The sequence below is a fragment of the Chenopodium album genome, chromosome 10 (assembly GCF_948465745.1).
Source record: "Chenopodium album chromosome 10, dcCheAlbu1.1, whole genome shotgun sequence".
In the NCBI taxonomy this organism is placed as follows: Eukaryota; Viridiplantae; Streptophyta; class Magnoliopsida; order Caryophyllales; family Amaranthaceae; genus Chenopodium; species Chenopodium album.
The window spans coordinates 45,456,469-45,477,908 of NC_137843.1; the positions used below are offsets into that span (position 1 = coordinate 45,456,469).

Genomic DNA, 21,440 nt, shown 5'->3' on the forward strand with positions numbered 1-21,440 from the left:
TTCACTATTAATTTAATCAATTTAAATTAATCATGAGATTTGAAAAAACTGAAGAGGAGTTGGAATTATGAACATAAAATTCAAATAAAGATTCCAACTTTAACTTGTGAATCCTTGAAAAATTATATCTTCCAATATGAACACTAGTAGAAAAATACAAAAAAACACCGCTCTATGGCCACCGGTTTTTGAAAACCGGTGGCTTAAAAAATGGGCGGGTTAGGCTAATTCACATTGCCACCGGTTCAAACCGAACCGGTGGCCTTTACCATTTATGCCACCGGTTTGAACCCGTGGCAATTAGCAATTAAAAAAAAAAAAACGCCCCCTTAAATACCCCAAACCCTACCTCATTTCCCTCTCAGCCGTCCCTCTCCTCTTTCTCTCTCCTGCTCTCCCCTCTCTTCTTTCTCTTTCATTTCTCATCTGATCTCCTCCGATCTTCCTTCGCTTTCTCCTCTAATCTCCTCCTTCTCTTTCCTTCTCTTTCCTTCTCTTTCGATCTCCTCCTTCTCATCTCCTTCTCCTTATCATCTCCTTCGTCTCCTTCTCCCTCTTCTCCTTCGATCTCCTCTTCTCCTTCTCCTTGGTTTTGAGTTCGTGCACCATCATCAAGACCACCATGAAAACATGCACAACGAAGACATGCACAAGGTTTGTGATTAATCAATTAATTCTTGGTTTTTGATTTTAAATTCTGGGGTTTTGTTTTTTGATTCTGGGTTTTTGTTTAATCAATTCATTCTGGGTTTTTACTCGATTTTAATCAATTAATTCTGGGTTTGTGTTTTGGGTATTTGTTTCATTACTAGTTATTGATTTTTTTGGGTTAATTAGTCGATTTTGGATTTTTTTTGAGTGTTTTCGTCGATTTAATTCGATTTTTAATTGATTTTAATCGATTCTAAGTGGATCTCCTTTTGGGTCCTATTCGATTTAATTCTGGGTTTTTTTTTTTTTTTTTTAGTTCGTGAAAATCAGTTTATTTTTTTGAGTTCGATTTAATTCTCATTTTGTTTTTAGTTCTTGTTTTGAAAATCAATTTGATTTTTTTTAGTTCGATTTAACTCTCGGGTTTTCACTAATTCCTGGGATTTTTATTTAATTTTTTTTTGGGTTTTTTTTTTCTTTTTTTTTTCTGGGTTTTAGTTTTCTGGGTTAATTTTCTGGGTTTTTGTTTAATTTTTGGGTTTTGTTTATATTTTGTGTGTTTTTTCTGGGTTTATTTAACCGATTTAAATCGATTTATGGGTTTTTTTTTGTTTGCAGCTTATACGGTTCTTGTTTTTATCTTTTTTTCGCAGCTTATTTTTTTTATTTAATCGAATTTTTTTTGATGCAGGTGTATTGATTTGGATGTAGATGTTAAATCGAAGAAAAAAGATGCAGGATTATTGATTTAGGTGTTATATGGTTGTTTTTTAATTTTAATGTTGTAATTTTTTTTGGTTTTTATTGTAAATTTGTTTTTTTGGTTTTTAATGTTGGAATTTTAGTTTTGTGTAATTTGATTAATTTAGTTGTTTTAAATTGGAATTGTTGTATGAGTAATTTAGTTGTAGTTATTAATTTGGTTTTTTCACTCTTAAAAAGTGTACAATTATTAGATAATGATGAATATATATGTGTTTTTATATAATTTACATATATATATAATTTCTGCTACAATTTAAGTGAAATAAATGCAAAAAAAAAAAAAAAATTTTTTTGTTTTTTATGGACATTATTGCCACCGGTTAACCGGTGGCAATACTTTTTAATACCATTAAAAAAAAATTGCGGGAAGCGTAATTGCCACCGGTTAATAATTGTTTTTGCCACCGGTTTTGAACCGGTGGCTTTTTAATAATATTATTGCCACCCCCCAACTGGCCACCGGTTCAAAACCGGTGGCATAGGGGGTTTTGAACCGGTGGCCAATTCATATTTTCGTCTAGTGGAAGATAAATGAAATTTCTATCACAGGATTGAAATTTTATGATTCCAATCAACTTAATAAATGATTAAATCAAAAGTTCAACAAAATTCATGGAATTTAGTAACTCAAAGTTCTAACCACTTAAAACAATTAAATATTGGATCTTTAGTACTTAGAAGCCTCAAATAATAAATTTTTCACACTTAATGCAATGGATTTGCAATTATGTGAAAATTTAACCAATCTTTCAGCACTAATTACTACAAAGTAACCATGCTTAAAGAGGTCAAAAAATGCAGAAACATTAAGGAAAGAACCAAATACATAATCACCATAAATATTCCATTAAGATTCAAGGTTAAAAGATTTAAAAAATTTCGTCAAAAACGAAAAACCCTCGAAAAAAGGCATTTTTGGTCGGATTTTGGCCTTTTTTACAGCCCTAAAATTCACTATTTTTGGGCGAAAATCTGGGTTCGGGGCCAAAAATTACATTAAAACGGGATTAAAATTAATAAACCCGAGCTACTAATCTAATTAGTAACATAAACTAGAAAAATAAAATCATAAAAACACCTCTGTTATAAAAATAAATGAGCAAGGCTCCAATACCGCTGTTGGATTTCGATGAGTCCGACTCACCGCGGTAATAAAACTCGAGCCCAAGAACAAGCTCACAATTAATATAACAAAATGCATAAATAACAAGAATAGAGAAAAGACTAAATTACCCTTATAGCGTGCTTCGCTCAACCGGATGGAGCTCCTACTTGAGAAAAGCCGAGCCTCACAAAGGGTGAGGACCTCCGACGAAGTCCACCCACAACGCGACTCAACCGGTCTACTACTTGGAGGTTAGCCAAGTCCGACCAAAAAGACTACCCGAGTAATTAATGAGCTTATAGGTTTTCTCTCAAGTGGAGACGCCTAATTGAGCTCTTACTCAAGTGAACAATTCCAAGGTATGCCTAGGCTATTTATAAGGAGTGCTTCCTTGTGGATTCCTCTCATCTTTCAATGTGAGACTTTTTCACAAAAAGATCCCACATGGAAAGAATGTTGAATTCAATTCCTAGTTAAATAAACCAAGGAATAACTAAGTAACAAGTGTCACATGGTTAGGTGAGGACCACTTCCTCACTTACTCCCCAAGGCAACTCACATGCATTGTGAGCTAACAATGCGGCACCCAACCTTAAGCCCCAAGATGGGTTCGATTGGGCCGCCACCTTTCGGCCCGCGTCCATGACCCATCACTTGGGTCCGTGGCCCTTGCCACATGGCGCTGCCAACGTGGCACGCTGCCACTTGATGGTTGCCAACGTGGTTGCCACGTGGCACAATTCTATTTGGCGCGCTTCCCTAGCCTTTCACGCGACTAGAGTTTTTAGTTGTTACTTGAAGCATTCTCCCGTCTCGCCAATTCCTAAATTTTGGCTCGACTTTTAAGATTCGGATCTGACGCTCTAAGCTCGGAATCCGATGTCTTTGTTCACAATACTCGAGCGACTCATTAATTCCTCTCGGATTAATTCGTCGTGTCGGATCGTTAGTTGCTTGGGTGTGACCCGAAGGGTTCGGTCAAGATTAAGCTGTAATATTAATTATACATTAATATTACTGATCGGAAGCGGCCTCCACCTAGGCATTCCGATCACTCGAACTTACTGAATAAATAGCTTTTCAATAGCTCCAAACCCTTTATCGGAATAATACACTTGTTCGAAGGACACCATTCCTATCATTAAGTACCGCTTCTTCATATCTCGAGGACCCCCAATATAAGTCGGAGGTAGAATCACTCTATGACCAACATTATACGCAACAGTTTCTCCAGAATCAAGTGAATCCAAAATTCCTTTATATAGATCACCCCTAATTGTTTCCTGATTGTTTCGATAATAATCAAGTCACGTACTTTCAATCTTCACATACATATCGACTATGTATTGCTGAAAACATCGACCTGTTCGCAGTAACATGTTGTTAGGGCGAATTTGCAGTTTATAAGCATAATATTCTCTAGGAGAAATAAACTTGTCTGCTTTAGTATTCTTTCTCTTCGCACCTATATAAGAAAAAAAAAACATAAACTATGTCACAGCTGTAAAGAATTTATGGTACATGGAAAAAACAGGTAATAAGACATATAGGGTCTGAAATGTGTACGTGTTTCTTCTTGATTCAAAAAATCTTTAGCAGTATGAACAACACAGGACATTATAGGATCTGGAATTGAATCTGCTTAGTGCTGTCAAATTTCAAACCGAAACCGTTTAACTGCCCGAAACAATCCGACCCAAATGAAAACCGAATTGATTAAAAACCGTTTTTCTAAATCCGAAAACCGACCTGACCCGTATGTGAATGAACCCGAAACCGAATTGATCTGAATAACGTAACACCGTATAAGAACCGAACCTGTTAATGAACCGAACCAGTTCTAAACCAAACTGAAATAAAACCAAACCTAAAAAGAACCGAACTGTTTCTAACCCGAAACTGTTTGAACCGGGATAAAAACCGTTTACATCGAACCGTTAACAAGCCGCGACCCGTTTGCACCGAACTGTATATAAACCGAACCGTTTATAAACCAAACCGCTTGCAAACCGAATCGTTTATGAACTGGGCGGCTTATAAACGAATCGGCTACAAACTGCTTACTATAAAGAGAATATTAAAATCAAGTTAAAAGGTGTTTTAAATGAAATTTAATTATGCACACATGTTTACTACCGATCGAGTATTATTATTTTTCCCAACTTTTTTTTTAATGTAATTATATGGATTAAGTTAAATAATCTTACTATTGATAATATAAAGAACCATTAAGAATTTGAAAATTTATCATAGTACAAAAATTCATCCTGCTAAATTAATATTAATTGAAAATTTATCATAGTATAAAATATCTTCCTACCAAATTGTTATCATAGTATAAAATATCTTCCTGCCATAAACTTGTTCTATGAATTTTTTTTTTTTGATCCTGTGCTAGAGCAGTAAAGTGTAAATTTGTGAGTAATTTGATTTAATCAGAATATTAAAAGCATAAAATAATTTTTGAATCATATAATAAAAATACTCTGAAGTTCACATCAAAATATATGATTCTCATTACAGTTACAACAATTCTCAAACCAATTCAACTCTGACTTTTCATTAAAGTAGAGCAAAATTCAGATCTTTTTTATCTGTACAATCTCAACTTAATTGCTCCATATTTAATTGAAGACACTAAACCAGAGTCAGAAGTAAAAATAGTAGCATAGGCTTGAGGCTAAACACAGCAGCAGTGTAGAACATCAAAAATGCAGCAGCAGCAGCAACACTTCCTCTGTTTTCAGACTGCAATGGATAAAAGACAAAGACAGAAAGCAACTCTCAATTATATTTTCAGCTAAATCACTTACTGTAAGCATTACACAAAAGGTAAACACAACTCATAATGCAATCAAACCAACGAATTTTCAGCAGATTTTCATTTTATAATCAACTAAACTCAAAAAGAAAATCAATTGTAGCAGAATTCAGGAGGCAGGAGGAAAAAAGCTTTAAAAAAAAAAAAGACTGCAACACTCCTATGTCATATGTCATAGCATATTATACTCAACAACAAGTATACTAATAATAACAATTGGCTTAATTACAACAAAAAGATTGAAGGACGTCAATACCTTCCGAATTAGATGCAAAACTTTCATCCATCACCTCTTTACCAATTTCAAGGACGTCTTCTTCAATATCACAATCATAACCATGTAACCAATTTTTTGTGGTAACCAACGCCTCAACATTCTTAGGCAAAAGTGCACTCCTATACTTGTTTAAAATACGACCACCCATGCTAAAAGAAGACTCAGAGGCTACCGATGTAATAGGAATGGCCAAAACATCCCTAGCCATAACAGCTAATATGGGGTACACACTAATTTGAGATTCCCAATACTTGAGAACATCATAATTCTGCCCTTCATAAGTTGGTTGACGAGGAGTACACAAATAAGAATCAATCTCCATCGATGGCCGATTTGATGGGCCATCATCATCATCATCTCAACATCCTAGAAAAGTTCAAACAAAATGCTTTTATTAAATAATAAAAATTCAAACATACAATTATTATTTTTGTAAACCACAGTAAACTAAAATTGATTACCTTGAATATATCATCATCCAAGTCACTATTTGATTTATCGATCCCAATTGGGATGGGGGGGGGGAACAATTGTACTTGACTTAAAACCGGAAGACATAAAAGAATAAAAGTTATACAACTCCAAAAGAGCATCTTTAATCACCTTCGCCTTTTCAACACATGCCTCCTCAACATAAAGTACTTTCAACATCTTCGTCACTTGAATAAGCTTATAGCGAGGATCAAGAAAAATAGCAATTGAAAGGATCAAACTATAGTCATCCCAATAGCCCTTAAACTTTTCAAGCATAACTTTTTCCATGGGTGCAAGTTTAGGGTCTATATGGGATTTAGTTATTGTGTGCTCAATTTTCAAAACACAAGTAAAATAGAAATTTGCAGTGGGATATTCTGAACCAGAAAATAACACAGTGATTTCATAAAATGGCTTTAGGAAATTACATATTTTTGCAAGGGTATCCCATTCATCATCCGAAAGTTTGAATTCATAACCCATAAACTTATCGATAACCACTTTCAAGGCTTCATTTGCTTCTAAAGCTTTTCGGAGCATCGTATAGGTGGCATTCCAACGAGTCACAACATCAAGACGTTACTTACCATTAAACACACAGTTAACCCCAGAAAGAACATGCTCAAATTGAGTAAGTCTAGAGTCCGAAGAATCAATATACAAACCTCACGCAATTTTTGAACACTACTATTAACTTCTTTCAAATCTCTTTGAACAATAATGTTCAAGACATGAGCTAAACATCGAATATGAAAACATTTACCATTACAAGGAAGAGGAGAAGTCAACATTAAATCTTTCTTCAAAAGTTTAACCATAACATCCATGGATCGAGCATTATCAACAGTTTTTGCAAAAGCTTTACCCTGAAGGTTCCACTCCCCAATAAGTTTAAACACAAATTTTTCTATCTCGACACCAGTATGAAGAGGACCACAATATCTAAAATTAAGAATTTTAGACCTTAGACACCAATTTTTATCAACATAATGTGCAGCTAAAGTGAGATAACCTCGATTAGTGCATGCTGTCCACAAGTCACAAGTGAAACTAACTCTACCTTCAATTCTAGAAAAAGATTGCAACAACAAGGACTTAAACTAATGACGATGCTCCACAAGTCCCTAAGGCCATGATGCTCCACAATACTTAAAGGATAGGAATGCAAAATTATAGCTCTAGCAAGCAATTGTAAATGACGAGTTTGATTAAACGGGGGCTCAACACCACTTTCATGATTTGCGGGATGGTGTGGATTTTTACTCATGCATGCCGTAGTATGAGCTTTACAAGTGGAAGTACCAGCCTTACCTGGTGCTTTATATTCATTACCGCAAACATTGCATCGCGCATATTTTATCAGAGCAAGACCAACCATCTTATCAAAAAAAGGAGTAATGCCTCCAAACATTTGATGTTCGTCCACGCTTACTACCACTAGTGGTAGTGACTTGCTGTTGAGAAGAATCTTGATTCTGAACAGTATTGAGAATCTATAGTTTCAAAATAATATTGTCTGTCCTCATCATAATTTTCATACCCTTGCTCCATTGTTGAAAAAACAGAAACAAAACAACACATTTCAGCCTTATAACAAATGTTTATCATTGTCAATGCTAACACATTCAGGTACTTTTTACACTCTAGTTAAGAGTCGAAAAGCCATTACATTTAGCCTTTACAATAATCTTCACAATAACCATAACCTCAAATAATCATAAACATCTTTTTACCATTGAGATGTACACTAAATAGTGAAACCAACAAACACCCATTATATGCCTCTAATTCTATCTATTGAACAATTTCAAAACTGACATTAATCTTCCACATAAAGAGATAGGGAAAAAGAAAAACCCATCTCAAAGCACCAAAGTTGTATATACTCTTAAATTTATAAAAATTAACCACACTACCATTTATTTGCAATTTCGAGGAAATAAAGACAAAAAATCAGAATGCAAATTGATTGAATAAGAAGCTACCCAAGATTATGTGCTTTTCTAATTTGAATGCGAAATGATTGAACAAGAAACTTCCTTAAAATTCCATATTTACAAAGAATTAAAAGATAAGCATAACTTTTAGTTTATGTTGGCATCCATTACTCGTAGTGCCCCAAAATCCAATATGCTCTTACAACCATACCAAGAATCACCATCAGAAAACTAAATTTAAAAAAAAAAAAAGAAAAATAAATAAATAAAAACTAAAAAAAAAAAACTGACAATTTGCTCATACAATCACCAACCTTTCTACTAAAATCAAACCATCGTAGTAACACACAAAATATGATAAAGAAAACAAATTGAAATTTCAATCACTTAGATAATAATTATGGATGGACAGAAGCATATTATCTATGATTTCATGAACAACTCAACACCAAAAAATTGAATTAACAAAAAAATCAACACCAGAAAACTAAATTAACAAAAAAAAATCAAGAGGATCTAAACAATAATAGCTTGATTAAAATAAAACCAGATTAAATCAATCGCAAGAAGTACGAGGAAGAGACAGATCATACCTAGACGAAAAAAGAGAGGTTTAGAGCTCGGGGAGATTTGGATTCTAGGCACGCAGCAACTGATTAGATTCTGGGCAGCAACAATACTTAGCTTCAAAGTTCAAACAATTGCAAGATTTGCAACAAATAATTGATAATGAGATGAGAGAGAGAGAGAGAGAGAGAGAGAGAGAGAACTGAGAATGAATGAGGGAGAGGGAGATCTGAGAATGAGATGAGAGAGAGAAAGAAAGAATGAGGCGCCGTGTTTAGAGAATAGAGAGTGAAAGTGGTAAAGTGGAATTAGGGTTTCAAAAGGTATGAGATTTAAATCTAACCATTGATTTTTTTATTCTTTAAATGTCAGCCTTTAGATTATATGATGATCCGTGTGTGTTGTGGGAGAAAGAAGTTAACCATAGATTGTTTTTGATCTATGGTTGAGAGTGGTGATCTGTATGTGCTGTGGGAGAAAGAAGTTAACCGTAGTTGTTTTTGATCTATGGTTGAGACTGAGTAGATGATGTTTTGTGTGTTGTATATTCATCTACAAAAAAATTATTCCCTCAATTCCTAAGTATTTTTTCCCCATTTGATCGAGATCAGTCTCCAAGACGCGTATTAAAACATCTACATCTTTATTTTCATACACATAAAAATTATAAAAAAGTGTATTAATAAAATATATAATGAGACAAATTTAAAAAGATCATTCATGAGGCGTGACTCATGAATCTCATGACTAAATTAAGTTTTACTGTTTTATAGATTAGTGGTAATTTATGGTTAACATTTTCAAAGTTTGACCCCAAAAATGACAAAGGGACAAAATAAAGGGACGGAGGGATTATTAAAATAAAAGTTAGTGATGGTGTAGATCATTATACTTAAACTACACGAACAATGATATTTTCCTAATCTTAAAACTACAACTCAAATTATTGATCCAATCAAAATAATGTTTACTAATCTTTAACTTAGTACTAATACATACGAAGTATTTAACTATGAGATGGTTAGATGCTATGTGTTAATGTGTACATATGATCGATTGAACGAATCAATATTACCTTGTTAATCATTAATGTTTTCTTTCATTATACAAATCAAACTACTTTGTAATATCTTCATAATTTCATGAAAATATATAATGATAAATGAGTCATAATTATCAGTCTTGTTGACTAATCAAGTATTGAATTACCAAATTGCAAATTTCCATTTCACAAGAACTCATCAAATCATGACTATGACACTAGTAATTAAATGAAAAAATAAGAAGCAGATAATAACCTAGTTGTAAAACAATAATACATTAATACACTAACTTTTATAATCTACTTTGTAATAAACTAGTAAGATCAGTATGGCTAAACTTGAAACAAAACATGATATGTATTTATAAAATCAATGAGAATTTGTATATAATATGATGCCTGCCTAAATATGTAATGATGAAGTCTCGACTTAATATAAAACTTGTTAACCAGCAAAAGGTTAGCAAGTACTATCAAATTTCAAACCAAAACCATTTAACTGCCTGAATCCAAACAACTTAATAACCAATCGATTTTTTGAAACCGAAAACTGACCCGAATCGTAATTTAGTAAACTCGAAATGGAAACGATCCGAATAACGTTAAACTGTAGAAGAACCGAACCAGTTATAAACTGAACCGAACTAGTTATAAACTAAACCGAAAAAGAACCAAACTGTTTCTAACCTAAAACCGTTTCCAACCCGAAACTGTTTGAATCGGGATAAAAACCGTTTACACCGAACCGTTAACAAACCACAACACATCTGCACCGAACCGTTTACTACCCAGACTGTTTACAACCCGAACCGAATTAAACCGCTCGAGAATAAACCAAAACAGAATCGAACCGATAACTATTTTAACCAAACTGTAACCGACCCGCGAGACACTTAAACCGATTTCAAACCAACCCGATTTAATAACGAACCGATTTCAAACCGAACTGAACCCGAACTATCAAACCGTTTTGACAGTGCTAAATCTGTTGCTTGCCTACTTTTGTGAGACATTTTTTTAAGACCTTGGGTCCAGCCACATTCTCCTCGAGGAAATAACAATGGGTACTGAAGTGGATCATAGCAACCATAATTATGGTAGATTCGGTGAGATTTATTAGATCTTCCAATTACCATTATATGAGGGCCTGAGCTTTGGCTAGATGAAGCATTTTCTGGCCATATTACAACAACATCATCAACAGCAAGAGCATTATAAACACGCTGATCAAGTACTGGGTTTTTATTAAGAACAATTTTTGTGTCAGCATTAATGGCTCTCTCTCTTAGAGACCGAAAAAACACAGCATATGGATTTTGTTGTGATACATGCATAAGGATGTTTATCGCGTCTTCTCTTACTTCTGGAAAAGAATCCAACCTCTTTTTTGCTTCACGTTGTCCATCATAGAAGTATAGTTGTAGGTATTTAGGACTATCATCATTAGGAAATAAACTTGGAATATAGTGATACATTTGTCCATGCAATTTGAACACATAAATGCCTTTGTAGCTGTTTGCATCAAAATGACCCCCAAGAGAACTGTATGCAAACAGATTATTGTATAATCTAGCATATGTTCGAAAGCGGACATCAATTTCTTCCTTTGAAGTGAATAAGTACACAAGTTCCGGAGGGTTCTCATTTGAAGCTATTTCAATATCTCCATTCCCACAGCAGAAGTGCAGGGGCTCAAACATAAATTTTTTTGCACCACATTTAGGACAGTAACAAGGCGGTGAAAGTCTGAAAGGCTCTGTTGGTAGATCATGATCTGTAGCTGCACCAAGAAGATCCGGAAACCCCCAAAAAAGGTGCATAAACATATAAGCTAATTGCCGCCTATGATAACTGTCATTTCTAAAATGTATATCGTTTCTATAACCACTTACTTTCTGGACGCTGTTTAGTAGCTTTTTACAAGAGCTAGACATTCTTGACTCTGATTCACTACATAGAGCACATGTTTGTTATATTGCCATTCATATCAGTGGTAATAAGCTTAAATTCCGAATATTGTACCTATTCACACGTGATTGAGCTAAACCTTCAGGGCAACAGACCTTTCTAGTGACTCGTGACTGCCTTGAACCAACACCTTGACACTGACTGCTAACAAACAAGGCACTGATTTAGTATGGTTTCACATAAAGGTGGGCACGGGCCGTGCCGGCACGCGGGCGGCACGGGCCCGGCACGACTCCGGCACGGCCCGGCACGGGCACGGCCACCGGCACGGCACGGCACGACACGGTGGCACGCCTGTGGGCCGTGGGCCGTGAACAAAAGTTCCAGCTCTGGCACGGGCACGGCCCGTGGCACGGCGGGCGGCACGGCGACCGGCACGACGGCCGGCACGCTGGCACGACCCGCCGGCACGGCACATGGCACGGCCAGGCACGGCCCGGCACGGCCCGGCACGGCACGGCCCGGCACGGCCCGGCACGGCACGGCCCGTGCCTTTTACTAGCCGTTGGAAATATGGCCGTTTATGGCCGTTTTCCAACAGCTATAAACGGCCATATTTTCCTCCAATTTCCACCCAATTTCCCACCCAAATCCCCTATAAATACCTCATATTTTCCTCCAAAATTTTCACAATTCATCAACTCATCTCTTCTCTCTTATTCTCTAATTTTCTTACTCCCAAATTCTCAATTCTTAAATTCCTACAAATCATACAATCTTCCTCTCTTTTGTGAAAAAGAAAAAAAAAAATCCCTACTCTCTAATAAATTTTACATTTTTAATATTATTAGTCTACTACCAAAAAAAAAAAAAAAAAATTGTTATATTTACATTCGGGAAATTAAAATTTCGGGAAATTATAAATTCGAGAAATTATAAATTTGGGAAAGCATTGAAGCGTCATTGTAAGATCTAACTCAACTTTTTTTTAATTTGTTATTGTTATTGTTATTGTTATTGTTATTGTTATTATTATTGTTGTTGTTATTATTATTATTATTATTATTATTATTATTATTATTATTATTATTATTATTATTATTATTATTATTGTATACTTGGAACTACTTAATTATATAAAAACTACTTTCTATTTTAATTGTGAGTTATTTGGATTGTTGAAATCTGTCTAAGGCGGGATTTGGGCTCTGGACAACGTCGCTCCTAACCTCTCCTACCTGGGATCTCATTGATTTAGATAATCTACTATTATTATAATTATTTTTGAAAATTTAATTTATATAAAAACTACTTACTAATTAATTCTCATTGATCTCATTGTTGTTAATTGTTACTTTGTTATTGTTAGTTGTGTTATTATTATTAATTAATCATGGCATCAAACCCGAACGTTTCCTCCTCCTCTAGAAAAGCCAAGTCAACACGTAGGGAATCACCAAACCCAAACACTTCAATGTCTATGCCCCCCCCTAACATGCCCTTTCCCTCTTCTAACATGCCCTTTCCAAACACTTCCACCCCTTTCTTTCATCCCCAAAACATGGGAGGGCAAGAACAAATGGATGATATGGCTCCTTGGACCCAATTTCAACAAACCCAATATCAACAATATGAATTTCCTTTTCCTCCTCCTCCTCCTCCTCCTTCCCAAGGTAGCCAAACACAAGCTTCCGGGTCGAGTGAACCATCCACTCACATGCCCAACACCCAAAATCCTAACATATTAGAGTGGTGTACCGAAGAGGATTTTGCTCAAACCAAAAGAAAGAGTGAAGTTTGGGCACATTATCAATTAAGTAAAGATGGAAAAAAATGCAAGTGTCCGACTTGTGGTAAAATTTTCTCGGCCGATACCAAGGGAGGGACGGGACACCTTAGTAGACATACAAAAAAATGTGGTGGACCATCTAATGATCCAACCCAACCTAAAATTTCTCAATTCCATCCACAAGGTTTCATTTACAATTACGAGAGAGATAGGGATGAACTTGGGAGAATGATTGTACATGCAGAACAACCTTTTTTTTCGCCGAAAATGATGCCTTCAACAACTATATTAACCGAGCACTACAACCAAAACACAAAAAAATCTCCCGAAAAACCGTTCTATCTGCTGCCATGAAGATTTATCTAGAGTACAAATTAAGATTAGTAAATGAATTAGCTAATCTTCCTAGTAGAGTTTCTTTAACCGCCGATGCATGGGATGGTGGGTACAGACTTCACTATTTATGTGTTACTTGTCATTGGTTAGATAATGAGTGGATGTTACAAAAACGCATCATTCATTTCAAAATGCTTGAATACCCTCATACCGGTCTTAACATTTCACATCATTTAATGGAAGCCATTGATGCATATAGTCTTAGGGATAAAATCATGTCTATAACTTTCGATAATGCAACTTCTATGACATATAGTGAGAATTTGGTCAAATCCCAATTGAACGATGTTATATTAGATGGAGATGCACTTCATGTTAGATGCATTTGTCATGTTCTTAACTTGTGTGTGAAGGATGGAACACAAGCAATTGGTCCATTTTATCACAAAATACGGAGTGCTATTTGCACTATTAATAGCTCTAACATGAGATATCAAGAATGGAAAGGTTTTTGCAGGCAACAACGGATTAAAACCATAAAAATAGCACCGGATTGTCCAACTAGGTGGAACTCCACCTATGAAATGTTGAGTCGGGCAATCGAGTACAAGGTTCATTTAACACTTTTTTATAATATGAAATATCCACAAAATGCTTTACTTGAAGATGATTGGGCTAATTGTGAAAAATATATGCAGTTTTTACAATTACTATATGGTATGACACATTGTTTTTCTTCTGTATATAATCCTTGTGCTCATTCTTTTCTTAGCAATGCATGTTTACTTGCACAACTTTTTGCGGAACACCGATCAGAACATGTTTATCGTGGATATCTTCCATCCATGGAGGATAAATGGCGTAAATATTACACCGATATTCCTATGATTTATATTTTTGCTTCCATTTTAGATCCTAGACAAAAATATGATGGCACCTTTTTATTAATTGATATTTATTATAGTAACATGAATTTTGAAGATGATGTTGAAACTTTTAAGAATAAGGTGACAGATGAGTTTTTTAATTTATATAATGTTTATGAAAGTAAATATGGAACCGTGTCTCGATTTGCCCCTTCTCAAACATCCAAAAATGTAAGTAAACGGACCAAAGGTTTATTTGCACAAGCTGCTAACTTGATGTCTAAGTATTCAGGTACAGAATCATCATCATCTAGGAGAACTCAAAGCGATGTTTCGGAGTTGCAAATGTACTTAAGTTACGACTTCATGAAAGGCATGGACGATGAAGAGAAGTTTGGCCTCGACATCCTCGATTGGTGGAAATCACAAGCCGTGAAACATCCAATTTTGTCGGCAATGGCTCGTGATATTTTTGCTATCCAAGTCTCCTCCGTTGCTTCCGAAAGAGCTTTTAGTGCGTCGGGAAGAGTTCTAGACGATAGAAGAACAAGACTAAAACCCGAAACACTTGAAATGTGTGTTTGCTTCAAGGATTGGTTGGATGCCGAAACTCGTTCTCAAGATCGTACTTATGCACAAAACGACGACGATGAAGGAACGTCGACTTCTTTTAGTTCTCATACTTCTCAATCCACTCAATTGGCGGATGAACTTGAACCTCTAGGAGACGAAGACGAAGATGAAGACGAAGGCGAAGACGAAGACGACCAATAATAATTACATGATTACATATTTACATTATACACTATTGTATTCTTTTTGTATTATCGAACTTCGTATTCCGTATAATAAATGAAGTTATTCAATATTCATACACTATTGTACGATTTTTAATTATCATTACTTATTTTGTAATTTTGTATTATTGAATTATCGTATATTCGTACCGGCTAGTCGGCTACCGTCATATAATAAAATAAGTTATTCTTCAATTTTTTGTGTTTTCGGATTATCGCACTAGTATTTTTTTTTTATTATATGCATTTTTGTTTTTAATTCGTTTTTTTTTTAACATTTATTTTTTTTTTAAAAAAAAAAAAAAATTAAGGTAGGCACGGTTTGGCCCGCGGCCCGGCACGGCACGGCCCGCTAGGCACGTGGGCCGTGCCGTGCCGTGGGCTGGGGTGTGCCAATTCCAGGCACGGCACGGCACGGCACGCCGCGGAGCCGGCACGGCACGGGCACCACCCCGGCACGGCCAGGCACGGCCCGCGGCGGCACGGGCACGGCCCGTGCCCATGTTTAGTTTCACATGTGATTCCAAGGATGCAAATCAATTCTAAGCAGCAAGAAACTCAATGTCTAGCAAAAGGAATTGTAAAAATGTACCATTAAACAGGACAGACATCTAATCAATACCCAGAAGCTAGTAAAATTGACAATACAGATAGGAATAGTCTTAAAACTCATCACTTTGTACCCATTTTAATGTGTTGTAGCTAGTTCCTGTATACACTTGCGTTTTTTTGTTGTCCGAATTTGACGAAAATGAACATCTTGATACTGGTTATCTGGTGTTGATGGGCTGCGTTGAAGATACTTTCAGTTTTATTCTAAACAAGACATTGGTTGTATTTACTAATATAAGGTAACCAAATATATGTACCTAGCAAATGCTGATTGGGATGACCTTTGTGTGGCCTGATTCAACCTACTACAACTCTTGCGAGATAGTTGAGGTAGACCATATCGACAACCTATCATACAACAGATAAAAGTAACCCTAGGTCAAAAAAGATGCAGAATGCATTAAGCTATGTATGATTCAAATTCATACAGTTCCCATTGTAACAACTCAAGGAAAAGCCTACTCTAGTTGGATTGCCTGTTATGGTTGGATTGCAATCAAATCTCCCAAAGCGTACTTTAACTTAGATATATAGAAACTGTAAAAACAGAAAACAAAAAACCATAGGAAAATAATGAACACAGTACACTATTTCAAGGCAAAAGAAAATACCAAATATAAAGATACTTAACTAATACAATACAAAAGTATGCATAATATAGAACTATGTAAATAAAACCCATGCTATTTAACATACTCAAAATAGAAGATTCATTACATCAAAAGGAATACATATACAGGGTACACACCACCTAAGACTTGTCTTTGAGACATCAACAACCAATAGGCAAAAGCTGGATGCTAAGCTTACTACTACATAAAACAACCCTAACAACCAAGTACAAGTCATTAAACCCTTGGACCCAAAATAAAGATAGTTTAATAACACACAGCTAATCGACCTTAGCGCGTTTAAAAACAATTTCTAAATCTGACAGACTAGTAACAAGGTGTGCAGAAGTTTCTGCTTCTACAACATTCATAGGGCATTCTTGCAGAACAATCCTACGCTTAAATGGACGATTTGGTGGAAGAGCAGGGACCGAAATTTGTGATCCTTCAGCAGTTGGTGTCACACAGCAGTGAATGTCAGTCCCTAAGGCATTAACAGAATCAGATTGTTTAGAACTCCTTTCTAAACATTCAATACGGCCTTTCAGAATCAGAAACTTTTCTCTTATCAAGGAACATTCTGCACCCATCATTGCTGCACTACCATAGCTAGCATCAACTATTTCCAGATTAAACTGAGAAGCGATGAAAAAAGATGCTTTCTTTGTAACTTTTTGCTCAGCTACCCATCTGCTTCAGCACATGGGTCACTAAAAATGCACTCCATGCCAATGTTATTATGAGGACATGTTACCATTAACCAAGAAATATAACCGTGTCCTTCTACCCTAGTAGTTTCTATGGCAGTTGCAGTAACACCAGTTTTTCTCACCAAAACTCCCAAAAACTGTGCAAAATCCATTGTAACATGGACATCATGGAATGATGCATCCTCTCTTGAACTACATTCTGCCCGTATGCGATTCAAGTCCTCTCTCTCCTGAACTAACTCATCACATCTATTCTTATATAGCTTCATACACAAACGGTACATCTTAATTCGTTCATGCGTGAAATCAGATACCCGAACATTAAACCGACAAATCAATCTCTTCACAGCCTTGTGAGCCGCTCTCTCGCGAGATTCTTCGACCGAAGTGGCATCTCCACCATAGAAAAGGAACGTTGCACGGGAATTTGGCTGATTAACCCGCACAAAAACATTGCTCTTAGCACTATCTATGAATCCATAAACTAGAGGTGGAAACTGCAGCCAAGCAACAACCTTTTGCAAAAGAGGCTGAAAAGGAACACAGACTTTGTTTGATCGACTAGCCATAACCTGTAATGGAAAAATCGATATTCAAGGCAAAAAATATTCAGACCAGGAAAGGTGTTTCTCTTCCAAACAACACCTCTACACCTAATCTACAGGAATTTCCACAATAATTAGCAGATTTTGCAACGAAGCTGAGGCTGAACAACTACTATCAATATAAACAAGGAAAAAATAGGATAATTTCTTGGCTTCATGCTTACACAGAATGTAAATGCACATAGGAAACAAGAAACTTGCAAGGAATAGGACATCGTAAGCTGTAAGCAGCAGCACACCAACATCTTTAAAGCATGATAAACAGAACATGACACACGGTGCATAAACAAGGTCAAAGGAATTACCTCAACAAGCACTGTACATTCAACACAACAAACTGAACTCGAGTAGAAACACAACGCAAAATACTATCAGCAAACCTGTAATACAGAAGATGGCTGAATGTAAAACATGTAAAATAAACTGACATTGTATAATTTTGTTTCCAACTCTCAAAGAACCCAAATGGCCCAGTAAAACAAAACCTTCCAATGGCATCAGATTTTTCTAACCTATAATGTACAATTCTAATCACCGCAACTGAATCCACAAAGGCGCAAGAACACACAACAACGCAACCAAAAGTATTTACACGAATGTTCGATTTGTCAGGAAATCAAAATAATGGTGTGAATTAATTGTGCAATGTTCAACTTGTCAGGAAATCCAAATAACCGAATTGCGATATGAAGCAGTGATTAATTCAATGTTCGATTTGTTAATGTTGTCCAAAATATATACATGGAGACAGGATGTACACTTAGTAATATAATGTCATTGGAACCAAAGTAACACCGCTAAAATGAATACCTTTGTTAACCCAACTCAAATAACCAATGTCACTAGGCATGAAGGTCTTGGTATGTCTAAAAACCTAGCATCATCTCTCTCTATATATAGACAACTACACTCACAAAGGTAACCCTAAAAGCATTACTATGACAAAGGTCTAAGTACAACAAAGTAGTCTCCAAGTCTTTTTTTACTACTTAAGGACATTGGAGTAATGCCCAAGGCTTTGACTTGCCTTTTTTTTCTTCAAAGTTAAGGCACTGTACAAAGCCTTGGGGACTACTCCAATGTACAAATTAAACTATACTTAAGTAAACAAATTAATCTCCCTTCAAAAAAAAAATGCAAATTAATCTTTACTTAAATTAATAACCCTTCAAAAAAAAGAAATACAAATTAATCTCATTTTCAATTTTTTTTTTTTTTAAAAAATAAATTAATCTCTTTTTCAGACATACAGTAAGCCAAAGAAAGGATTGAAACCACAAATACAAAGAGGGGTATGGTTACTGTTGTGGGTCTCACGAAGAGTAGGACGATGCAAAAAGGAAAAAAAAAATAAAAAATTAGTCTGTTTGAGGGTTTGTTGGTGCTGATTTGGGCATTACTCCAAAGAATAGAACATTTGTACAGAGCTTTACACATGGCACACAAAATTCAATGGAAAGGAAAACCATTAATATCGGGGGTTCTGCTTTACACATGGCACACAAAATTTCAATCAAACCCCAAGAAGGGCAAATTCGGGAATTCATTAATTTCGAGGGTGGTAATGTAATATCTCTAGAAGTCACTATTACTAAGAACAGTAGATGCATTTCCCACTTTTATAACAGTTATTATAAAAGATTTACGTACGCCCAATGCAAATATTCTTATTTTTAAAGTGATACAAATATTACAAGACAATAGGAATACTATACTCTTTTCCTTTTGTTTTTTAATAAAGTTTTACACTTATAACTTATCTACCCACTGCCTGAAATCGAGAATCTAAATACATCAAACTATTTAATTCAAATGAAATACTTTTCTATCTTCTAATAATATTTTGTTGCCAATAACAGCTTAATTACCTGAATCCTACATACACCAAATCAACAAATGTTTGCATCTCCGATTCTCCGCATATACTAAATTATTACATATATGCACATATGCATTCTAATAATCAATATAAGGAATATAAAAACTTAATCAAAAAAATGAATTGAAAGTTGTAATGTATATAAACCAAAACTTCCGACAGCTACAAAAGTAGTCCAACATTTATATAAATATAAATATATAAAAAATACATACAAAATTGCATTAGGACATAATCAACTGAGAATTTTTGCGTATGTTTTGAGAAATTTTATATCATATGATTCATATGCATAACGTCATAACCAGGGGCAGAGCCAGAAATTCTAAATCGGGGGTGTTTTGGGTGATTTTTACCCAAGCCACGTGGGCCAACCAGGTGGCGACACGTGTCAGACCAAGATTAGTCCAAATTGGACCTATCCCCCATTTGACACGTGGCGTTCCCAGAATTTGGGAGAAAAGGCGGCCTTCAGGGCCCAAATCCCAAGAAAGTCGTAATTCAGCGCAGCCCATCAGAATTAGGTCAGAGTGACCTAACCAGGGGCACATTTACCGATGACCCTATAAATAGGGAGATTCCCCCCATTTTGGGGACATCTACAATTTATTACAGCATACCCTACATTCTCTCACATCAGAGAAAACACCTGATCTCGGAATCCGAGAAGATCTTACTTTTACCTTTCCGCACTTTTTACCTTCTCCAACGCGTTCTAACTTGATCGTCGGAGGCGGAGCTCCTACCAACCGGAGTCTCCGTGTTTTGCAGGTACAGATCACGCCGAACCAGTCTTCGAGCCGTAACTCTCTCGAGGGACAAAAATACCCAAAACATTTGGCGTTGTCTGTGGGGAGAGTACCTCAAAGATGGTTCAAGAGTCTGTACCGCCGCCAGACCCCAACCATCCTACGGTTGATAGGGAGGTTTTTACAGATCAAGAAGACGACCACGATGTGGACGTCGAGACATACGTGGCCACTGACGGGTCACTCATTGCTAAACACATCCGTTCCAGAGACAATTTAGAACGGGTCAACAATGAAGCTGGTACCAGCAAGAATGCTGGACCACTGCCTGGTAACACCAAGGCGGCAGGAGGTCAGGCTCCAGTAACCCGAGATAAACTCATGAAATTCATGACAAGTTTCAAGGGTGAAATCAAGGACCTGACCAACAAGAGGACGGCTGGCTCTAACAAGGGTCAGTCGGCTAAGAAGACTCCTCAAGCTGAAAGGAAGAAGTCAGTCAGAGACAGGCAGTCTACCCACATCCGAAGGAGAAGACTACGCCTGCCATTGATTGGACTAAGATCCTTCTGCCCCAAACGGGAAAAAGGAAGGTCATCCGAGCTGTTCAGCCGGATGGTAACAAGAAAACCTTATCCGATGCTCAACACATCATCGAGCACAACCGGAGCCAGCAGCTGTCTGAGTCAGCCTCTACATCGAGCTTTCTAGGCAGCTTCAAAAATACATCTGCAAGGAATTCTCAATCCTTGCATGAGAGTCATACAAGCGGCAAGTCCGTCCATACTGGCCCTTAGATGATTGGGTCAGTCCCGTATGTGCCTCAGATTCCATACGGGCAGTACACCCCTCCTTTCATGCAGCCAACCCTTTTCGGGGGACAGACGGCACATATAATGTCTAACCCTTGGAATGGCAGCTCCGTCTGCTTAAACTTGG

At 36.3% G+C, this 21,440-nt stretch overlaps 1 protein-coding gene and 1 long non-coding RNA gene across 2 annotated transcripts; one reads left to right on the forward strand and one right to left on the reverse strand.

Moving 5' to 3' along the window:
• The first annotated feature begins 372 nt into the window (after positions 1–372).
• On the forward strand, positions 373–1,639 carry LOC145563974 (uncharacterized). The gene is made up of 2 exons (XR_014094700.1): positions 373–654; positions 1,343–1,639. It is a non-coding gene; the product is annotated as an uncharacterized LOC145563974 (long non-coding RNA).
• Positions 1,640–6,114: 4,475 nt separating this feature from the next.
• Positions 6,115–6,633, reverse strand: LOC145565257 (zinc finger BED domain-containing protein RICESLEEPER 2-like). The gene has a single exon (XM_081625320.1). The coding sequence runs from the start codon at positions 6,631–6,633 to the stop codon at positions 6,115–6,117; it is 519 nt and encodes a 172-aa protein (XP_081481446.1).
• Positions 6,634–21,440: the final 14,807 nt, after the last annotated feature.